A 22510-nucleotide genomic window follows, 5' to 3' on the forward strand; every position below is an offset into this window, starting at 1 on the left:
GGATCTATCTGATGCCCTGAAGTACCCAGGCAGGCCCCCACCTTTGAGCCCGTCTCCAAAACTGTCTTGCCCTCCCCAGAGGGCTGCGGAGCTGCTAGCTGGGGAAACACCTTGGAAACGATCAGATGTGGTATGGTAAGGACAGTGATTACCAGTCTCTCTAAAAGCTCTCAGTCCTCTGGCCGGGTGCAGTGGCTCAATGCCTGTAATCCCAGCACTTTGGGAGGTTGAGGCGGGCAGATCACTGGAGGTCAGGAGTCCAAGACCAGCCTGGCCCACACGGGAAACCCCATCTCTGCTAAAAATACAAAACAGCCGAGCATGGTGGTGCACGCCTGTAATCCCAGCTACTCAGGAGCCTGAGGCAGGAGAATTGCTTGAACGCGGGAGGCAGAGTTTGCAGTGAGTCCAGATTGAGCCACTGCACTCCAGCCTGGGTGACAGAGCAAGATTCCTTCTCAAAAAAAAAAATTATAAAATCAAATCAAATAAATAAAAGTTCTTGGTCCCCAGGGGCTGAGTCTTAGAGCAGATGGGGTTGGGGAGACAGCTAGGTCAGGACAGGGGTTCCCAAGTAGGATACCAGGAATCTTGGGTTCTAGTACTGGGTCTGCTACTGTTGCTGCGAGACTTTGGTCAGTTACTTCTCTTTCAGGGCCTCAGTTTACCCATCAGTGGGATGGGAACAATAATCCTTGCTTTCCTCCTAGGAGGGCCATGGCAGCTCAGTTAGACAGCATATAGAGCTGTGATTTCTGTGCCCATCTCAGAAAAAAATATGTCTAGAGAGGACCCCAGGCCATAAGCTGGGTGAGTCACAACCCGAGACAGAGGGGAAGCCAATTGCCAAGTGTGTAAGGAGTGGAGTTGCCTGCACTAGAGGGTACAGCCTCCATCATTGGGGCAGACACATCTTCTTTTCCCAGCAATCACGGAAGACTTCCTGTAGGAGGCAGTTCAGGAGCTACCCAGGCCAGCTAGGCAGATGCTGAGGGGAGGCACTACCCAAACAGAAGACAGAGGGTTTGCCTGGGGAGTTGAGAGGGGCTGGAGAGCTCCTCTTGGGGGACAGCTCTGAGGTGACCATGCTGAACCTACCCCAGGTCATGTGCTACGACTATGACAATGACGGGGGCCATGACTTCATCGGCGAGTTCCAGACCTCAGTGTCACAGATGTGTGAGGCTCGAGACAGCATCCCGGTGAGATGGGCATGTGTACTATGACCCCAAGACCTCAGCAGGGCTCGGGGAAGGGGCACCGGGTCTTGGGTCAAGCAGCCTGGGGCTCAGATCCCCCTTCTGGCTGCATGACCTTGAGCAAGGCATTCAGTCTAAGACTCAGTTTCTCCATCTGTCAGTGGGGGCAGAGGATTTGGGTGGGGATTGATGAGATGATTCGGGTGAAGTGCCCAGCACACAGTGAGCCGTCAGGAGCTGTCCATCATCCCATGATGTTGGGCCCTCAGCTGGACAGGATGGGGATGCGTTATCTAGGGAGGAGGGAGTCAGATGCTGATCCTGCTGCCATTTTTGGGTGTGGACATCCCGGAAGGCTCCCTGGAGGAAGCATGCTGCCCCTGTTGTCAAGCCTGTGGAAGGGATTGTAGGGCCAACAAGGAGGATCTGTCCCCAAAGAACAAAGAAGCCCCGAGTTGAGTGTCTCTTTCTTCTGCGTTGCCCAGCTGGAGTTCGAGTGCATCAACCCCAAGAAGCAGAGGAAGAAGAAGAACTATAAGAACTCGGGCATCATCATTCTGCGATCCTGCAAGGTGAGCTGGTGCGGGCAAGCCTGAGCCAGGGGCCAGGTTTCAGGCCACACAGAAGGGAAAGACATGGCATTGGGTCTGGAGCCAGTGAGGCCTGTGTTCAAATCCCAGCTCTGCCACATCCTGGCCCTATGGCCTTCTGAGCTTCACCTCACTGGGCCTCAGTCTCCTCATCTGTGGAATGGAGATATTCATGAGGCAGAGCATATCCGGGGTTACTCTTCTCTCATATTCCTGTGTGGAGGCCGAAGAAGGCACGGGCTGACCTTCCAGGGCCTGTCCTGGTGGGAGAATTGTCATTGCAAGCCGCTACCACCCATGGTGGTCTTGCAAGGGGCAGAGGACATTGGGTGGGGGCACCCTGTCCTCGCTGGCATCAATGTCACTGTGACTCCCATGGTACAACCAGGGCCACTGAGGCCCAGAAAGGCAATGAAGTTCATGTCAGCAGTGGCCAGGCTGTGGGCGGGGGCCAGGAGACCTGGTGGGCAAATAACTGCTGGATCTGGCAGAACATTAAGGAAAGCAGCCTGGGGCAGGACAGCAAGAGCCCTGGGCTCAGGGCCTGACAGCTCAGGAGTCTGGCCGCTGCTCTCCACCAATGGGTGGATCCCAGACCCCAACCTTATTTGGAGCCTCGTCTGGCTGGGGTTTACACGAGCATTCAGTGATGTCGCGACACAAAAGCGCTCTGTTAAAGGTCAAGATGTCAGGTTGCAGCCTCGCGATGGATGGTCCTTGTTTCTGAAATTTCCATCATTCACATCACTTTTCACAATTTCTGGCACCTGCCTTACTTACTTTTTTGTATCAGCCTTTCTTCCCTGCATTATTGTTTTTTGTTTTTGTTTTTGAGACAGAGTCTCATTCTGTTACCCAGGCTGAAGGGCAGTGGTGTGATCTTGGCTCACGGCAACCTCCGCCTTCCGGGTTCAAGGGATTATCCTGCCTCAGCCTCCCGAGTAGCTAGGATTACAGGTGCACCACCACACCTGGCTGATTTTTGTGTTTTTAGTAGAGACGGGCTTTCGCTATGTTGACCAGGCTGGTCTTGAACTCCTGACCTCAAGTGATTTGCCTGCCTTGGCCTCCCAAACTGCTGGGATTACAGGCGTGAGCCACTATACCTGGCTGGCTGGCTGGCTGGCTGGCTGGCTTTCTTTCTTTCTTTCTTTCTTTTTTTTTCTTTCCTTCCTTAAATACGTTTATTTAGAAAGGAATTATTAGAACTCTACCAAAATTAAAAGGTCTGGCTTCTTTGCCAAAAAGAGACAGGGACCATCAAAACGAATACAGTCTTAATGGCTTGATCAACTTCTAGAGGAAGGCCTTGAGCTGGAGGCCTGCTCTTTCTCTTTGTGAAAAAGGTAGATTAATAAGGGCCAGGAGAAGGTAAGTACCTAACAGTGACAAATTGAGACACTCTATGTCGGGTAACTGACACTGGGCCCTGGGACCCTGCCTGGAAGCAGCATGTGTCTGTGTATCTGTGGGATGTGGGGGTCTCTGTGAGTCCCCCACCCATTGGGAGCCATTGCACTGATGGCTTTGTTATAGAGAGATTTGGGTTCTGTTGTAATTAGATCAGGCCCATCAGCTTTTTTTGACCTCCTTGTCCCTACTAAGGCTGCAGGACATAGAGCAACAATTCCCCCACGGGGAGTGTGACCAAGTCAGGGGGGCCCACTGACTCATCCGCTTTCTTCCAGATAAACCGAGACTACTCCTTCTTAGACTACATCCTGGGAGGCTGCCAGCTCATGTTCACCGTAAGGCTCTCCCCTTTGGCTCCCTCTGCACCCTGATCCCAGTGAGGGTCCTCCCTGGCCCTGGCTGTACTAGGGCCACTAGTGCAGCCAGAGGGACTTAGGATAGACTTCAGGAAGGACTTCCCTGGGGCAAGGAGTGTGTCTGGCCCAGTGAGGAGGGCATTAAGTGGGCTGTCTGGTCCCGCTGGATGGGCCTGAGCTGGGGCTTAGCTACAGGTCAGAGCACAGGTGCACAGCTCTCAGTCTGGTGGCTACGCTCCTTCTGTAGGTGGAAGAAAACAAATTCCTCCTCACTGGCCACAAAGCCTTCAGCAATCGCTGCCTCCCTCATCTGCAGTCTCCTTCCTCCTCGCTCAGTGGGCTCCAACCACACTGTTCCTCTGTTTGCCCAACACGCCAAGCTCTGCTTCGTCTTAGAACTTTGCATTTGCTGTTCCTTCTGCATTTGCTGTTCCCTCTGCCTGAAACACTTCCCCAGAACCTTTGCATGGCTGCCCCCCTGCCATTTTTCAGGCCTGAGGAGGTAACGGAGGTCACCTTCCAGGGAGCCCTCCCTCCCTCCCTCAATGCCTTGCTGCTCTTCTGTCATATCTTCCTATTTTCTTTCTTTTCTTTTCCTTTTTTTTTTTTTTTTTTTTTTTTTTGAGACAGTGTCTCATTCTGTCACTTAGTCTAGAATGCAGTGGCACGATCTCAGATCACTGTAACCTCCACCTTCAGGGCTCAATTGATCCTCCCACCTCAGCTTCCTGAGTAGCTGGGATTACAGGTGCATGCCATCACGCCCAGCTAATTTTTGTATTTTTTGTAGAGATGAGGTTTTGCTATGTTGCCCAGGCTGGTCTCAAACTCCTGGGCTCAAGTGATCTGCCCACCTCGGCCTCCCAAAGTGCCAGGATTACAGGCTTGAGCCACTGGGCCTGGCCCTCCATATTTTCCTATTTTCTGGGCACTTGCCACCCCAAGATTCATATGCATTCGTTGCTTCTCCCTGATCGTCGCACCCACTGGAATGTGAGTGCTTTAAGTGTGGGCACTTTGTTTATTTTGCTTCCACTCTAACCCCAGCATATCACACAGTACTTGGCACACAGTAGGTGCTCCATCATTTCTTGTTGGAAGAATGAGCTGCCACCTTGCCTGTGGCCTGTAGTCTTTGCCCCACAGACTCTAGGCCATTCATCATGGCTTTGCTTCCTCACCCCAAGGGAGCCTCAGTCCCAGAAGGGAGGAAGCTGCTGGGGTAACACACTCTGCCCACCTCCCCATGTTATCTCACCGCTCCCCATCACCACCCCTAGATCCCAATGGGAGATGGAGGGCATCGCAGGATGCCATGAAGTCACAGGACTGGCCTTGCTGACCTCTGACCCTACTGCCCACCACTGCCCCCTCCCCTGCGGAGAGGCCAGGCCCTCCTGGACCTCCTGCATGGGTTTGTTCATTCAGCAAACTCACACTGACTGCCTCCTTTGTGCCAGGCTCTAGGCTGTGTCCCTGCAGGGGTCCCTCAAGGACTAAGACATGCTCCCCCTGACCTGGGGGAGTGACCCTCTAGCCATACGAGGATTTGGATGGGTGGCCCCTTCTCTCCTACCCCACAGGAACTGAGTTCCCATGTAGCCAAATCTTCCCCTGGGTCCTACTTCTAACCCTCCCCTGCTGGGTAGGGGTCGTCCTTGCCCACCCTTCTGTGCCGTTTCTCCAGGGATTAGTCTGGGATTCTCTGGGGCTGAGAGAGCAGGTAGAGCCCCAATCCCTGCCCGCCTATCAGCCCTGAGTCCCTATGAAGCATGTGCCTTGTCTGCTGTTCCCAGCCCTGGGCCAGGCTCCTCCAGGGAGACTGGCACTGCTCTACCAGGCAACCCCAGGTCCCAGGCCCCTTGATGGTCTGAGGGATAATGGGGAGATGGCTTGGGTTGAGGGTGAGGTTATCTGGGAAGGTTGCAGTGGAGCAGTGGCATCTGAGTTGGGCCTGGAAGATGGGGCAAAGTTAAACAGGGAGAAATGATAGCCTGGCACTATATGCAGAGGGAAGCTCATGAATAAATGCCTGCATATGGGAACAGATGAATGTGTAGGTAGGGATAGTAAGGAGAAAAAGGAATCTGGGACTGTACGTTAGTCTTATGTCATCACATCTAGGTAATGGACTTTATGCTTGGGCAATAGAGAGCCACAGATGGCATTAGAGCAGAGGAATGATACAATCAGACAGTTTCTAGGTTTCAGACCATCATATTGTGGGGAGGGCTGGGAGATGAGTGGGCTTCCCATGTCCCATCTACCTCTCCTATTCCCTGGGAGTGGGATAGGGTGCCGGGGTCTCTGGCCCCACTGGGTGGCCTTTTTCTCCACTCTGCAGGTTGGAATAGACTTTACAGCCTCCAACGGGAATCCCCTCGACCCTTCCTCTTTGCACTATATCAACCCTATGGGCACCAACGAATATCTGTCGGCCATCTGGGCTGTTGGGCAGATCATTCAGGACTATGACAGGTAAGGTTGGAGAGGGGCTCTGAAGGTCAGCCAGGGTTCCGTCCAACCTGGGAAGCTCAGTGTGTCAAAGCTAGAAGGGACCCAGAAATCATCAAATCTAGGAATGGACAGCAAACGGCATAGGTGCAGTTATTACCCATTCCCTTACCCTTGACAGACATTGCTAATCAATTGCTGAACTCCAACCTGCCAAGCCCAGATTCAAACTGGGATCGTTTTCCACACAGTACACGAAGTAGCTAGTAAGAAAATGAATCAGGATGGAAGATGAAATTTGTTCATTACTGCTGCATCCTCTCGTTTTAGAGCTAGGGAATGGGAGGCCTGGGGTGGGAGTAGAGAATTTGTTCCAGGTCTCACAGATCATGGGACTGGAGGTCAGCCATTCTGGTTCCTGAGCCTGGTACTAGTTCCCTAATGGTCTCACTTCTGTTGGGAACTTCTGAGGAGCAGCCAGCATGCATGGACCCTCCTCCTATGACCTTGCTTCCTGGGGACCTTTGGGTCAGGGTGGGTACCATGGAAAGCCAGTGAAGGGAAGCTGTGTGAAAGTATGGCAGGTGTAGCCACCGACAGGATATGACATCACTGTCACAGATGGTGCTAGTTGGGAGCTCCAGGTCAGAGGATGGAATGACCAGGAGGCTGACACATTGGGAACAGGGGAGGAAGGAGCAGGTGCCAGAAATTTGGCAGGAATGAGAGCAGGTTCAGGAGCCCTATGTGGACTTGGCCTCCTAGAGAGGGGCAGCCGGGGACCAGCATTTGACTCCCAGGGGGCCCAGGGCCTGAAGGGTGGCTGTGATCCCAGGCCACATTAAGAGAGGTACAACATGCAGAACAAGGGAAGTGGAAGTCATCATCAGTATGGTTGTGTGGAGTCCCAGTTGTCCAGCTTCCCATTCAGCCCATCACTGAGCTGTCTAATGGGCATTAAGACTTAGCATGGCCCCAGTGAGCTCTGGTTGCCTGGGTAAGCCACCATCACTTCCTGCCAAGATCATTTCATTAGCTTCCTCATCAGTCTCCCGGCTTCTGCCTTGGCCCCCAGCTGTGTGTCCTTTCCACTGCAGCCAGAGGGATCCTTAGTAGATGTATGTTGAGTGCGTATGCAAATGAAATGTGGTCCCTGTCCTCAGGGAGTTCTTACTTAAAGAGGAAGATAAGGAAGAAATTGTTGGAGTTCTGAGAGACCAGTTTACATGTGAAGCAGGAGCTATGGGAGCACAAAAAGAGAGGCATTGTAGGGTATCAGGGAAATCTACAGAGAGAAGGGGCCATTTTGATTGGGCCTTAGAGGATGAGTAGGAGTTTGCTAGGGGAAACAGATTAGGGAGAGATGTTACAGATGGGGGCACAACAGCATTGAAGTTGGAATGTGAAGGTAGCCTGTGTGTTTGGGGAATAGCAAGTGGCTAGTGGCCAGGGCTAGGGGAGTGGGGTGTGAAGGGGCACAGGTGGAAGGAGACGAGACTAGGCTCTGGGGCTGGATGACACAGGACCTTGAATGCCACATGAGGGTTCTCATATTAGTAGAGTTTTCCCTAGAGCAGGAGGCTGGGAGACAGCCAGTACATTCATTCTACTTCCATCTTGACCTTGGTTTAGTGGCTGGCCGGGGTCTTAGTTTGAGAAGGATCTAGAAGCTGCGCCCAGGCCCATTGGTTAGAAGTACCATTGTTGTGTCTGCCACAGGTATAGATGTGGTCAGGCCACAGGTTCACCAGGTCCCCGGAGGTGGGTTGGGCTCATTAGGTAGATGATCCTAACAGCTTTTTCTAGAGGTGGTGAGCTCCTCCTTTCTGTCCTTGAAAGTGTACGAGGCCGAGCGCGCCCAGCCCTGGGCAGAGGGTCAGGCGGTGTCCTCAGGTGTCTCACAGTGTGTTTCTCTTCTCTCTCTGATTAGTGATAAGATGTTTCCAGCTCTGGGATTCGGGGCCCAGTTACCCCCAGACTGGAAGGTAAGTGAAACCGGAGTTAGTTTCCTTTTGGTTGAGATGCAGTTTGTGTGTATGGTCTCTCTGGGATCTGCTCTGGAAAGATCCTGGGCTGGGGCCTTGTTGCCCTGCCTTCCCTGTGTTCACCCCAGGCCACGCTCATTTCTCAAGTCTGATTCTCGGGCAGACGCTGAGGCTGTAACGGGGCAGCACAGTTATGTTCTCTGCTCATGAGACCCCTATGGAGTGGGGAGGACAGACAGGATGGCCAGTGTTGCAAATCAAAATACAAGACACCCAGTTAAGTTTGAATTTCAGATAAACAATGTGTATTTTTATGTATTGATATTTATTTATTTATTTAGAGACAGAGTCTTGCTCTGTTGCCCAGGCTGGAGTGCAGTGGCACATTCTCTGCTCACAGCAACCTCCACCTCCCAGGTTCAAACAATTCTCATGCCTTAGCCTCCCGAGTAGCTGGGATTACAGGTGCCCACCACCACCCCCAGCTAACTTTTGTATTTTTAGTAGAGATAGGATTTCACCATGTTGACCAGGCTGGTCTCAAACTCCTGACCTCGGGTGATCCACCGGCCTCAGCCTCCCAAAGTGCTGGGATTACAGACCTGAGCCACCGCGCCAGTGCAGATAAACAATTTTTAAAGTATAAGTATGTCCTGAATATTGCATGGGACATACTTATACTTAAATCATCCATTGTTTATCTGAAATTCAAGGTTTTGTCTGGATCTAGGGGTACAAGTATAGTTGTATTACCAGGATGTATTGTGTGAAATATGGACTTTCCATTCATCACCCAAATAATGTACGTTGTACCCAGTAGGTGGCATTTCATCCGTCATCCCTCCACCCCCCACCGTGTGGAGTCCTCAGTGTCTGTTATTCCCGCTGTGTGTCTGTTCTGTGTGCACCCATTGTTTAGCTCCGTCTTATAAGGGAGAACATGCAGTTTTTTGTTTTCTGTTTCTGAGTCATACTGGGCATCCTGTATTCTATTTGGCAACGCTAAAGACAGGGCAGTGGCATCGGTGCTGAGGCGGGGGTACTGAAGGCCTGCAGGGAGCCAAGGAAGGAACCCAACCCAGCTGGGGGCCATCAGGCTTCCTGGAGGGGGCAAGCTCTAAGCCAAGAGGGGAAAGGGAAGTAGCAGAGTGACTAGGGGTGGCAGTGGGGCAGGGGGAGCCTTCAGGGCAGAGAACAGCCTGTGCGAAGGCTACGGGATGAGCTGGAGGAGCTGGCAGAGGTGGGTGATGGACCCTCCATTGGAGGTGAGCAGGGTGGAGACAGACGTGGGCATTAAAGGACCACGGGGACCCCTGCAGGGACCACATAGGGGCTCATTAGCAGATTGGCATTTCCGAAGGCCTCCCCTGGCTGCTGAGTGGGGCGTGGCTAGGGCGAGAGTGGGCAGAGTGGAGGGCGGAGAGAAGGGGTGAGGGCAAGGAGACTCAGGGCAGAGGCCAAGACTGTCTGCGTGACCAAGTGAGTGTGGGCCGAAGAGGTCACCAAGATTTCCAACTGAGCACTGAGGTGGGGGTGGTACTGCTTACCGAGATGAGGAACGGGATGGGTGCTAGGCTCAGCAGGGGAGATGGTAAGGTAGGAGTCCCAGAAGAAAGGTGGATGATGGCTGAGCACAGTGGCTCATGCCTATAATCCCAGCACTTTGGGATGCTGAGGCAGACGGATCATTTGAGGTCAGAGAGTTTGAGGTCTTCCTGGCCAGCATGGTGAAACTCTGTCTCTACTAAAAATACAGAAATCAGCCCAGCGTGGTGGCATATGCCTGTAATCCCAGATACTTGGGAGGCTGAGGCAGGAGAATCACTTGAACTTGGGAGGCAGTGGTTGCAGTGAGCCGAGATTGCGCCACTGCACTCCAGCCTGGGCAACAGAGTGAGAACCTGTCACAAAAAAAAAAAAAAAAAAAAGATAGGTTGATGATGGGTCAGTAGTTTCAGGCTCCGGGGAGACAGAGACAGACCTGGCCACCTGGGCCACGACCCATGGTGCAACCTCTGGGAGGATGAGATTGCTAGGGAGACAGGTGGAGTGAGAAACAGCCACATGAGGTGGGGCGCAATGGCTCACGCCTGTAATTTCATGCTTTGGGAGGCCAAGGTAGGAGGATTGCTTGAGCCAGGAGTTCAAGACCAGTCTGGGCAACACAGTGAGACCCTGTCTCTACAAAATTTAAAAGTTGACTGGGTGCAGTAGCTCACGCCTATAATCTTAGCACTTTGGGAGGCCGAGGAGGGCAAATCACAAGGTGAGGAGTTCGAGACCAGCTTGCCAATATGGTGAAACCCCGTCTCTACTGAAAATACAAAAATTAGCTGGGTGTGGTGGTGGGTGTCTATAATACCAGCTACCCAGGAGGCTGAGGCAGGAAGATCCCTGGAGCCCAGTGAGCTCTGAGTGCACGGCACTCCAGCCTGGGTGACAGAACAAAATTAATTAATTAATTTATGTATTTAATAAAATAAAAAAAGAAACAGCTGCGTGAGAGATCCAGGCAGAGGAAGCAGAGACTGAGCCAGGCAGGCAGAGCGGGGAGGAAGCAAAGGAGGGGCAGCATGAAGCCCACAGAAAGCAAACCCATAAGTAGCAGCATTTATTGGTCCCTTAGAATGTTCTAGATACCACTCTGCCTGCTTTACCAGTTTCAACTAATTCTCACCAAAGCCAGTGAGGTAGGCCCTGTTATGAACCCATTTCGATCACTGAGGAAGCCAAGCAGTCAGGGCTCGGGGAGGAGGGAGTGGGGTTGGAGGCTGCCCCGGGCCTGGTGAGGTGAGGCTGAGAAGAGACTGCCCATTTCACTGACCACAGCTGGGGCCATTATGGCAGAGACAAGACGGGGAGGGGAGAAGGGCATGGAGACATCAGTGTGGCAGTCAGCCAGCACGGAAGTCACCCGGCTGTGAAGGGGCAGGTCAAGCAGGTCTAAAGGCTGAGGAGGAGCCAGGAGAGGCATGGAGGTGAATTGAGGGGGGGGTCCCTGAGGTGTGGTTGTGGGTATTCCTGGGGCAGGAGGCGGGGACTCCTCATAGAACCCCGGGCACCAGGGGAGGGGTGGTTTGGTGGCTCAGAGATGGAGATGTCAATGAGCGCAGAGGCTATAACGCTGGGGAGTCGCTGCGGACAGGGGCAGGGAATGCTGCCCCATTTTACAGGGCAATAAACTGAGGCTTGGAGCCTCAAAGTGACTTGCCCAAGGCCATGTTCACCAACTGGACAGATGGACTCTAAAGTTTCTTCTCAGAGTCTGTTGCTTCCCCATGAGAAGCCCGTGGGGTGTGAGCCCAGAGAGCTCCTAAGTCTGCACATGGTTCTCGCTCGGCCAGTGCCCCTTCTTGTTTGCCCTGCTGTGCCACATTGCTGTTTCCAGAATGAATTTTTGCCTCCTGCCCTCTCTGGGGAGGATGATTTTCACCTAGAATTTCGGGGAGTGGCCCGAGGGCCAGGGCAGGAGAGGTGGGCATCCTGGCTCCCTGTGGTGTGAGACTACGCCTCAGATGGGACCAAAGCTGGGCCACATGATGCCATTGGGGGGGCAGGGCGAGCTGGTGCGGCTGGGCCCAGCACGAGCCCGTTGCTAGGACACCAACCAGCTTTCAAAGAACTGAATGAGATGTTTTCTTGAGCAAAAGCCTCCTTGTAAATGTCACAGGGCGATGCTGGGGAGGCCGGGGCTTGGCCAGGCTGGAGTGCCCGGCGGTGCCAAGAAAGATGCTGCATCCAGGCTAGGAAAGGACAGATGCTGTGTCCCGCCTTCCCCTGCCACAGGAGCCGCCAGGCCTGGCCCCTCCTGGCCCCTCACCCTCTTTCGCATTCTGACTTGACTCACTCCTGCTGCCTGAAGCTCCTTCATTCACTCCCACCTCAGGGCCTTTGCACATAGCCTTCACTCAGCCCGCACTCCCTCTCCTGGGCTTCTGTCACCGATTTTCACCTAGAATTTCGGGGAGTGGCCTGCCCTCTGGGAGCCATGCTCACGCTCACATGGGGGCCCTTCCTCCTGCCCAGATCCCTGCCCTCATGGAACTCTGTGACTTGTTTGTGATTGCCTGGGGAAGGCACTGGGTTTCCTTCTGCCTGCATCCCAGCACCTGGCCTGCAGTGTGCACTGCCGTTGTTTGTTGACAGTGAATTTGGGACCCAGCCCAGATTTGGGGCCCCAGGCCTGAGCAAACAGAGGGGTTGGTTCTCTGAGGGTGGGAAGCTAGAAGGAGCCAAAAGGAGCATGCGACCAGGCTGCCTGCCTTCAAGACCTCAGTTTCTCCCTGAGGGTGGCCCAGATGAGCCCAGAGAGGAATCCTGCCCCAGAGAGTGGCTGAGGGGCTCAGGACACATTTCCCTTTGGATATGGTATGAGGTCTTGGCCCTTCAACGTGAGCAGAGTTACTCAGATGAGGAAGGGGATGTGGGCAGAAGGCATAGTCTGTGCAAAGGTCTGGGGGGAGAGGGAGCATACTCTGTGGGTGGGGAAACTGAGGCTCAGAGAGGACAGTCACTCTGAGATCCCTTGGGCTTTCTCCATGCCCCACCCCCTGCCCCCACCACCTGCCTCAGCCAGGGCCGCAGGGAGCTGAGCCTGAAGTAATTCCCTGACCTCAGGGCCGAGGCAGGCCAGGTTGGGTGAACAGGGCCATTGGCTGTCGGAAGGCAACAGGGAGTCCGAGGACAAAGGCCTGTGGCAGGCAGCTAGTCCCCAGGGGCCCCTCATCAGCTTCTGTGTCCTCCAGGAACTTGTCCTGTTTATGACTTTTCTCAGGCAAACCAGGGCAGCCAGTACGGGAGGGGCTGAGCTGCCACTGCTGGTAGAATGGACACTTGTCCCCAGGCCCCACTGTGTGACCTGGGCACTCCCTGGCCCTCTGGGAACCTCACTCTTTCCAGCTATGAAATGGAGCTGCTGGAGGAGGCAACCTCTGGGGCCTCTGGGGTGGATGGATAACCTTCCACGGCCCCCATGACCGCAAGGCTGGGCCCTCCCCAAAAAAGATGGGGGGAAGAGTGGGGATGAAGAGTGGGGGGCCTGAGAAGGCAAAATATTCCTCCACCCTTATCAGCAGGGGGCTTTCCCACTGTGGTCTCTAAAATCTCCTAAAATCTGATTTTTCGGGAAGTCATTGGCCCAAGGGAGGCCTGTTTCCCTGGCAACCATTTTCTCTCTCAGCCCCTCCATACAAGCCCCCCTGGTAATCTCTGTGGAGGCTCAGGAAATCTCCATGGCAACAGGGACCTCCAGCCCCCAAACCTGGAGCCCAGACTGGGGACAGGGTGAAGGGGGCCCTGGACAGGGACAGGACCCAAGAGGGACACCAGAGGACTGGCTCTGTGCCGGGCACCTAAAGCGGACAGCAAAGAACAGAAAACCCCATTCCCTGAAACAGGGAGGAATCCTCCCACTACCTCCCCACCCCCACGCTGCCAGGAAGGCCAGACTGAACCCCACTGCTGCATCCCTGCCCTCTCCCCCAGGAGTAGGACCAACTCCCACCCCCAGGGGAGGGGAGGGCACTGGGTCTCAGGCCTGTTCGACTGTGTGGCTCTGGTGCCTGGCTTCCCTTTTCTGGGCCTCGGTTTGTTTATTTGTTAAATGGGGACGCTGGATGCAGGAGAGCCTCCCAGCACCCCCGTCATTGTGTCTTGGAGCTGAAGGGTCTGTCTGGGATTGTCTGTGGCCAGACAAAAGCCGTCCTCTGCAGCTGAGGACCGGGGAGGGGGTCGCTTTGCCCTGGGCACCCCTCCACCCTCCTCACTGAAAATCCCTGGGGGAGGAATGCCTTTGGAGGTTAGCGTGAGCTCTGGGGGCAGCCTGACCTCAGTTCGAGTCCCAGCTCTGCCCGCCAGGAAATGTGGGAACATTCTAGTCCACTCTGTGTCTCAGGTTTGTCATCCGTAAGATGAGGTGATAACAGCTGCCCTTCCATTGGGGCGTTGTGAGGAAGGAGTAAGGGGATCCCTGCACAGCACTGAATGTGGATGTAGTACGTGGTAGGAAGCAGGCTGAGGGGAATTTGGGGCTGTGGGGCTGCAGGGGAGGGAAGAAAGGAGGGGCTGTCCCCCATCTGAGCTCTGCAGCATCTTCCGAGGCCCGGGTTCTGCAGGCACTGCAGTCTCACCCACAGCCCTGAACGGGGCCAGTTATGAGTCCCCCTGTACCCTGAAGCCATGCGAGCAGCAGCAGCCAGATGTGATGGATGCAGCAGTGTCCCAGAGTGTCCAGGTCAGCCTCTGATGATCTTCCGGGGCTGGGTGCTGGGCCTGGAGGCAGAGAAGCAGGATCAGTCCCTAGGGAGCCTGTGACAGCCCCATCTGACCCCCTTGCGGCCCCTTACACTCCCTGATGGCCAGGTCAGCTCTGAGCGGGCTGTCAGCTCACCCCCGTTTGGCTATCTGGCACTAGGCAGGCTCCCCTCCAAGCCCCTTTGCTTACTATTAAGGTAGGAAAAGCCTCTGAAGCCCAGAGAAGCGGTGCTCTAATGGTAGAGCCCACATCCAGCAGTAGCAGTGATGAGGGAGCATCCTGGAATCCTGACCCGCGGGGGGAATCCTTGTCCCACCCAGGACTCTTAGAGGACTGATGGGGCATAGGCAGCCCCAGTCCCCAGAAGAGCCTGGGGTGACACGCCAGGGTCTCAGTTTCCTCCACTATGAGGAGAGGGTGGTTGGGCCTCTCTGTGCGTCACACCCAGCAGTGGAGGTGAAAAGCAGATGTGGGGAGTATCAGTGGTCTAGAGGAGGGTAGGGGTGGGGGTTACAAGCCAGGTGCTCTCCAAGGGAGCCTTGGCCTGGCAGTGGGTGGTGGCCTGGGTCTGGGTTTGGGGGCGGGAGGCTGCAGCTCAGTGTTTTCTCTGCGTTTCAGGTCTCCCATGAGTTTGCCATCAACTTCAACCCCACCAACCCCTTCTGCTCAGGTGAGTGTCAGACCCGCCTGTAGCCGCCCTGTGTTTGCGACAGGCCCGGCCAGCTCCCTGGGTGGAGGGTGGGCAGAGGACAGGTTTTCATTTCTTTCTCCTTTCCCCTCCCCCTCACTGTTGCTCAGAGTGACAGAGTGGGAAGAGCTACAGTTTGGAGTCAGATAGTGCTGGATTCAAGGCCAGCTGCTGCCCTTCCGAGCTGTAGGACCTTGGAAAGGTCACTGTACCTCTTGGGCCTTTGCCTCCTTACCTGCTCCAGGATAGCTATGATGGCTGCTCTTCTCACTTTACTGGGTGGTTTGGTGAGAATTACAGGAAGCCACTGACAGGAAACCCTGTGCAAACCAGGAGGAGGTGAGGGTGGCACCAGACACACCTGCTTTCACCTCCTTCCCACCCGCCCCCTTGCTGGGAAGGCCAGTCCTGCTCTCAGAGTACTTGGCAGGGGATCAGGGGGAGGCAGGGGCTGGGAAGTGAGTGTGGTGTCTGTGTTCATCCCCACCCCTGGGCCTAAGAGGATTTCTGAGCCTCCTAGGGACAGTTAAGAAACTATTAGAGGCCGGATGCCATGGCTCATGCCTGTAATCCCAGCACTTTGGGAAGCTGAGGCAGCATGAGCGCGTGAGCTCAAGTTCAAGACCAGCCTGGGCAATAGAGGGAGACCCCATTTCTACAAATTAAAAAAATTACCCAGGCATGGTGGCATATGCCTGTGGTCCCAGCTACTCAGGAGGCTGAAGTGGGAGGAAAGAAAGAGACGGGGATGGGAGGGGAGGGTCACACCTGTAATCTCAGCACTTTGGAAGGCCGAGGTGGGTAGATCAGAGGTCAGGAGTTCAAGACTAGCCTGGCCAAGATTGTGAAACCCCGTCTGTACTAAAACAAAAATTAGCCAGGCATGGTGGTGCGCACCTGTAATCCCAACTACTCAGGAGGCTGAGGTGGGAGAATCGCTTGACCCAGGTGGCAGAGGTTGCAGTGAGGCGGGATTGTGCCACTGTACTCCAGCCTGGGTAACAGAGTGAGACTCCATCTCAAAAAAAAAAAAAATTAATTAAAAAAAAAAAGAAGAAGAAGAAAGGAAGGAAGGAGAAAAAGAAAGGAAAGAGAGAGACAAAGAACAGGAAAGGAAAGAGAGACAGAGAAAAAAAGAGAGAGAAAAAAGAGAAAGAGAAAGAGAGGAAGGAAGGAAGCAAAAAAGAAAAGGAAAGAAAGAAAGGTAGAGAGAGGAAGGAAGGAAGGAAGGAAGGAAGGAAGGAAGGAAGGGAAGAAGGAAGGAAGGAAGGAAGGAAGGAAGGAAGGAAGGAAGGAAGGGAAGAAGGCGGAAGGGAGGGATAGAGGAAGGAGGAAGAAAAGTCTGAGTCAAGGAGAGGGGATGCATGTGGGTATGGAAGAGGGCTGTTTCTACCATCATGAGACCTTTCGGCCTAGGATTTGGCTTCAACATAGCATCTGCCTTCCTTGGGGATCTCCAAAGCTGGGCCAGGGTGTCTGATTTGGGATAGATCTCCAGTGACATTTGGTTGGTCAACTTCATCCCTGGCCAGAGGCCTTCTGGGTAGGGCTACATGGCAATGTGCTCACAACAGCAGCTATTTACAGAGCGCCTAATCTGTACAGACACTGTGCAAATGCCTCGATCCCCCAACCCTGAACCGAAGCCATAGCATGTCCAGAATGGACGTCCAGAACAGACCTCCAGATGGCTTCCCATTGTCTCAAAGCATCACTGCAAGCTTCGCCAAGCCCCTTCTCTGGAAAGGCCTGAGAGACCCCCCCTCCTGCCAACTGCCAGAGTGTAGATTGTCAGTCCCATTGACAAAGACGTAGCCTCAGAAAGACTAAACCGCTTGCCCCAGGTCCCACAGCTAAGAAAGGCAGGATTCAGGCCGGACACGGTGGCTCACACCTGTAATCCCAGCACTTTGGGAGGCCAAGGTGGGCAGATCACCTGAGGTCAGGAGTTTGAGACCAGCCTGGGCAACACAGCAAAACCCCATCTCTACTAAAAATACAAAAATTAGCCGGGTGTGGTGGCACATGCCTGTAATCCCAGCTACTCGGGAGGCTGAGGCAGGAGAATTCTTGAACCTGGGAGGTGGAGGTTGCAGTGAGCCGACATCCTGTCACTGCACTCCAACCTGGGCGACAGAGCAAGACTCTGTCTCAAAAAAAAAAGGCAGGATTCAAACTCTTCAGGCCTGTCTGACTTCACATTCAGGGCTCTTGACTTTTTACCATGCTGGCCCTTCCCTCTGGGAGCTTCCGGTCTCACGAGGCCTATGCTAGCCATGGCAGGGACATTTTGGGGAAGCATGAAATACATGCTTCATCAGCAGTGGGATGAGAGCGGGTGTGGGGTCAGGGACACCTGGCTGATCCAGACTCTTCTCCCGAGGCAGGTGTGGATGGTATCGCCCAGGCGTACTCAGCTTGCTTGCCCCACATCCGCTTCTACGGTCCTACCAATTTCTCCCCCATCGTCAACCACGTGGCTCGGTTTGCGGCCCAGGCCACGCAGCAGCAGACGGCCACGGTGAGTAGTCAGCTGCAAGCCAGGCATGCCAGGAACCACGCACATCCTCTGGGCTGGGGAGTAGGATATTCTGCGTTCTCTTTGCTCTAAATCCTAGTGGACACCTCTGGGCCTCAATTTACCTTCACGTATTGTAAGAGAGTTGAGTCAAGCTCCTGGCTTCCTGGAGCACAGACTGGAGAAAGTAAATCCATTCGTGCTGAGCGGGAAGCAGGGCTGTAATCAATGGGAGATGTCTCCCCAGGGCGAGGTACTGGTTATTCCCATAAGAGAAACAAGATGGAAAACTGGAGGCGGTGATCCCTGAGGCCCTAACGCTGACCCTTCTGAGCCACCTAGTTCTAATCAGAGCTGCCCCTGCCTCACACTGAGGGCTGCTGAACTGTCTGGCCCTGGCCCTACACTCAGCAACAAGCCTAGAGCCTCACTGCCCCAGCCTGAGGCTGCCAAGGCAGCTGCGTGGCATCTGGAATATATGGTGAGCAGCCATCCCAGGCATCTGCAACCCTGGTCTCCCTTCCCTTCTCCCGGCCCCAGCTGCAGGCTGGCTCCCAGGCAGGCCCTACTGGCAGGGCCTGATGCCAGTGATGGGGTCACCAAGGGTCACCTTGCCCACCTCCCAATTTCCACCATGACCTGCCCTTGCCTCCCTCTGCAGTATGAGTTGAGGGGTCTTTTCCCCCTGCCCTAAGGGCAGTTCTCTGATGTCCCTTCTGCCTTCTCCTGACCTTGGGGACCTGACTGACCTACATGCCCTTTGCATAGGACTTCTCAGCCCCTGACCCAGCCCTGCTCCTCAGGCTCCAGCGCCATGATGGGGAATCAGGCACCCAGCCCGGAGCTGTGGATGCTGGTCTGGGTTGAGGAGACTTGACTCCATTTCCTTTCTGGCCACCACCTCCTGGGAGACCTCGGCCAGCCCCCACCCCTTTCTCATCTTCCACCTCCATTGAAAGAAGAGGGTTGCTGAAGTCGCTTCTAGAGTGGTCATTTCACTAGACTCTAAAATATCCCAAATTCACCCACTTCCCCATGGCCACAGGTCTCACTGGACCCTGCAGCCGCCCTCACCACTCCTCACACCACCACTCCACACGCTACCGTTTGTTTCCCCCACTGGAGGGTCAGATCCAGCTGCTGCCCTGCCAAATACCCTCTGCCATCAGATTGGATCCCCTGAAGCCTCTGCCTTCCTTACCGACCCCCTCACTGACTGCACAGCCCCTTCCTTCTCTTAGGATGATTCTGCCACCCAACCCCCTCTGTGTTCCTCAAGCAATCCCAGCTGTTCCCCCGCAGGTCTGTCCTGGACTCTGCAGGGCCCTCCCTCAGGGCCTCCTCCCCCAAGCAGCCTTCCCTGACCACCTATCTGAAGCAGATCTCTTGCCTTCTCTGCCTGTTCCTGGCTGACCCTGATGATGGTCGGCAACGTCTAGTTCACATCCTTCTTTCCACGCCTGGTCCAGCGCCTGGGCTGTGCAGGCTCATCGTGCTCTGTGAATGGATGAAGTCAGCGCTGGCTGAGGGATGTGAGCTGTACAAGTTCAGTCAGAGCCTCCTCCCCCAGGGAAAGGGACCTGGTCCCATGCCTAAGGGAACCATCTAGGGGAGGGAGGCACCTGGTCACCAAGGAGGTGGCAGCTGCCTTCCGGGAGATGGTGGGAAAGATAGTGCAACCGCCCAGTGGGTTCACCTTGCCTGCTGCCTAGACAGAACTGATTCATCAAGGGGAATTGCAATGGAGAAAGAGTAATTCACACAAAGCCGGTTGTGCAGGAGACCGGACTTTTATTATTACTTAAATCAGTCTCCCCAGGCATTTGGGGATCAGAGTTTTTAAAGACAATTTGGTGGGTAGAAGCTTGGGAAGTGGGGAGTGCTGAGTGGTCAGGCTGGAGATGGAATCATAGGGGGTCGAAGTGAGGTTTTCTTGCTGTCTCTGTTCCTGGGTGCGATGGCAGAACTGACTGAGCCACATTACCGGTCTGGGTGGTGTCCGCCGATCCATGGAGTGCAGGGGCTGCAAAATCTCTCAAGCACTGATCTTAGGTTTCACAATAGTGACATTATCCCCAATTTGGGGAGGTTCAGACTCTTGGAGCCAGAGGCTGCATGACCCCTAAACTGTAATTTCTAATCTGTAGCTGATTTGTTAGTCCTGCAAAGACATACTGGACCCCAGGCAAGAAGAGGGTCTTTTTGGGAATGGGCTATTACTGGTTTGTTTCAGAGTCAAACCATGAACTGAATCCATTCCCAAAGTTAGTTTGGCCTACACCCAGGAATAAACAAGGACAGTTGAAGGGTTAGAAGCAAGATGAAGTCAGTTCGGTCTGATTTCTTTCGCTGTCATAATTTCCTCAGTTATAATTTTGCAAAGGCAGTTTCCATAGGAGCGGGGAGAGTCAGAGCCTGTTCTGATGGTTCAGGAGGCAGCAGAGGGTCTGTGGGAAAAATGGGTACCCTGGAGTGGCGGGTGCCAGGGTTTGAATCCTGCCGCTATCCCTTCCTCACTGTGTGAAATGGACAAGTCACACAGTGACAGGCCAGCAAAGAAGGACAGGCCAACAAAGAGCTCAGGGAAGAGCGGCCTGGGTAGAGGGAACAGCAAGCGCAGGACGTGGAGGCAGCGCCCAGCCGGAAGGAGCTCAGAGTGCCAGAAGGAACGTCCCAGCCCTGACCCTGGCAGCCCTGAGCCTGGGGCATGTTTCTTCTTATGGAATGGAATGTTTCCTGCTCTGAACCCATTTCCTTTTTTTGTTGTTTGAGACAGGGTTTCACTCTTGTTGCCCAGGCTGGAGTGCAATCGTGCAATCTCAGCTCACTGCAACCTCCGCCTCCTGGGTTCAAGCAATTCTCCTGCCTCAGCCTCCCGAGTAGCTGGGATTACAGGTGCCCACCAACACACCCGGCTAATTTGGTATTTTTAGTAGAGGTAGGGTTCCACCATGTTGGCCAGGCCTGTCTCAAACTCCTGTCCTCAGATGATCCTCCCGCCTCAGCCTCCCAAAGTGCTGGGATTACAGGTGTAAGCCACTGCACCCAGACCCATTTCCTCTTATGAAATGGGCGTAATAAACCCCTAGTGTGCTGTGAGGACCTGGGTGCAGGCTTAATGGGCAGTAACTGGGAAAGGGCTGGGAGGGATTTTTTTTTTTTTTTTTTTTTTTTGAGACAAAGTCTCATTCTGTTGCCCAGGCTGCAGTGCAGTGACACAGTCTCAGCTCACTGCAATCTTCACCTCCTGGGTTCAAGTGATTCTCCTGACTCAACCTCCTGAGTAGCTGGGATTACAAGCACCTGCCACCATGCTGGGCTAATTTTTGTATTTTTAGTAGAGACAGAGTTTCACTATGTTGGCCAAGCTGGTCTTGAGCTCCTGACCTCAACTGATCCGCCCATCTCAGCCTCCCAAAGTGCTGGGATTACAGGCGTGAGCCACGGCACCCGGCCGGGATTTTTTTTTTTTTTTTTAAATTCCTGGGGTTGCTGGGCTAGAACTGGCTAGAGAGGGCACAGCAAGAGGCAGGCTTCAGCTTGCACTCCCTCCTGTTCGGGTGCCAGGCCATTGTCCCACCCAGTCTTGTCCACCTGAGCAGGCTTTCAAAGAGATAGAAAAAGAAAGTCCTGCATGTTTGTTTAAGGGGAAAAATGTGGGGTGGGGAGTGGGCCTGCAGCCCAGTGTTAGCGCCAAGGCCCTTTCACCGCTGCACCTGCAGAGCCGGGGCAGGACTGGGTAGGAAATAGGGTCCTGGGGAGAGGTGGGTCTGTGTCTGCTGGACCCAGATCTGAGGAGGTTTGGGCCCCAGGAAAGGCCAGGAAGGGTGTTTGTGTGTTCTGAGGAGCAACTGCGGAGAGCTCCCCAGAGGGAAGAAGCAGAAGGACTTGAGGCCCAACCACCTGGTGCTAGTCCTCTGGACATCCCAGCCACTTTGACTGTGACTTGGTCCTCCCAGCCTGGGGGAGGCAGCCACCTCCTGGCTCCCTTCTGCTGGAAAAGCTCTGTCACCCACCCAGGCTTTGTGATCTCAGGGCATGTCTGAGCATGTCTAACCTGCAGGAGTGGGCCCAAGGGGCCTGTATCAGGCCCTCCCACTCTGCTGTCCAAGAACAGATAAGGCCATTCTCTACCTCCTGCCTTACCTTATCTCCTTGGCCTCAGGGTGCACCAGTGGAGGGGAGGTGGGGCTGCCTGGTGGTTCAGCCTCAAGCTCTGGGAAGTTCTCCCAGCTCTCCCACTTCCTGACTTTGTGGGACCCAGAGCTGGTAGCTTAAACTCTGTGAACTTGTTTCGTCTGTGCGACGAGGATAATGGAAACAGTTCCTGCCTTCTAGAACTAGCTAGGCATAGAAATTGCTCAGCGTAGTGCCTGGCACACATAAAGTGCTTCCCTGCTGGCCGAATCTTTTGGGGACAGCTCTTGGGCTAGCATTCGGTGATGCCAAGCACAATTAATCCCAAAGCAAAAGGAAGTCATTTATGAATTATCCCCTGATGCTTTTGTCAGCCGTTTTTTAGTTTGGGGAAGAATATTTGGTGTGGCTTCACCCTCCCCATCCCCAGACATATGTGCACCGATGCACACCCACGTACAGGAAATTGAGAGCAGGTGGTGGAAGCCTCTCTCTAGGCAGGGCTGCACTCTCCCATTCATTCACTCAACACGTCTTTACCGAGCAACTTCTGCGTAGCACTGGGGAGACCATGATGAGTGAGACAGGGCCTCTGCCCTCCCAGTGCCTGCAGTCTAGTGAGGAGCCCTAGGCCAGGAGCAGGAGACAGGGGGACTAAGCACAGATGGAGGGCTCAGGAAAGGCTTCTTGGGAAAGTGACATGTGAGCTGAAACCTGGAGGATGCTTGAGTTAGCCTCATAAAGGATGTGTGCGCGTGGAGTGTCTCAGGCGGAGGGAACGGCACGTGCGGAGGCCTGGAGGTTTGGTGTGTGGGTGTACCGGAATGAAGGAATGTGTTGAAAGAGGAGGAGGTGGGGTGAGGTGAGGCTGAAAGGTAGGCCAGCTCCTGCGGGGCCTCGAAAGCCATTGAGGAATC

The 22510-nt window shown here is 54.3% G+C and overlaps 1 protein-coding gene across 2 annotated transcripts in view; it reads left to right on the top strand.

Annotated features, from left to right (window-relative positions):
- The window catches only part of CPNE2 (copine 2), a 54175-nt gene that overhangs the window by 26254 nt on the left and 5411 nt on the right, over positions 1-22510 (top strand). For both annotated transcript variants that reach the window (XM_065537494.1, XM_045381997.2), the window contains 7 exons: positions 1104-1202; positions 1685-1771; positions 3478-3537; positions 5903-6036; positions 7943-7997; positions 14869-14920; positions 17326-17459. In XM_065537494.1, the coding sequence (XP_065393566.1) occupies positions 1104-1202; positions 1685-1771; positions 3478-3537; positions 5903-6036; positions 7943-7997; positions 14869-14920; positions 17326-17459 (621 nt within the window). The remainder of the gene's footprint in view (positions 1-1103; positions 1203-1684; positions 1772-3477; positions 3538-5902; positions 6037-7942; positions 7998-14868; positions 14921-17325; positions 17460-22510) is intronic.

This window comes from Macaca fascicularis, chromosome 20 (assembly GCF_037993035.2).
Source record: "Macaca fascicularis isolate 582-1 chromosome 20, T2T-MFA8v1.1".
Classification (NCBI taxonomy): domain Eukaryota; kingdom Metazoa; phylum Chordata; class Mammalia; order Primates; family Cercopithecidae; genus Macaca; species Macaca fascicularis.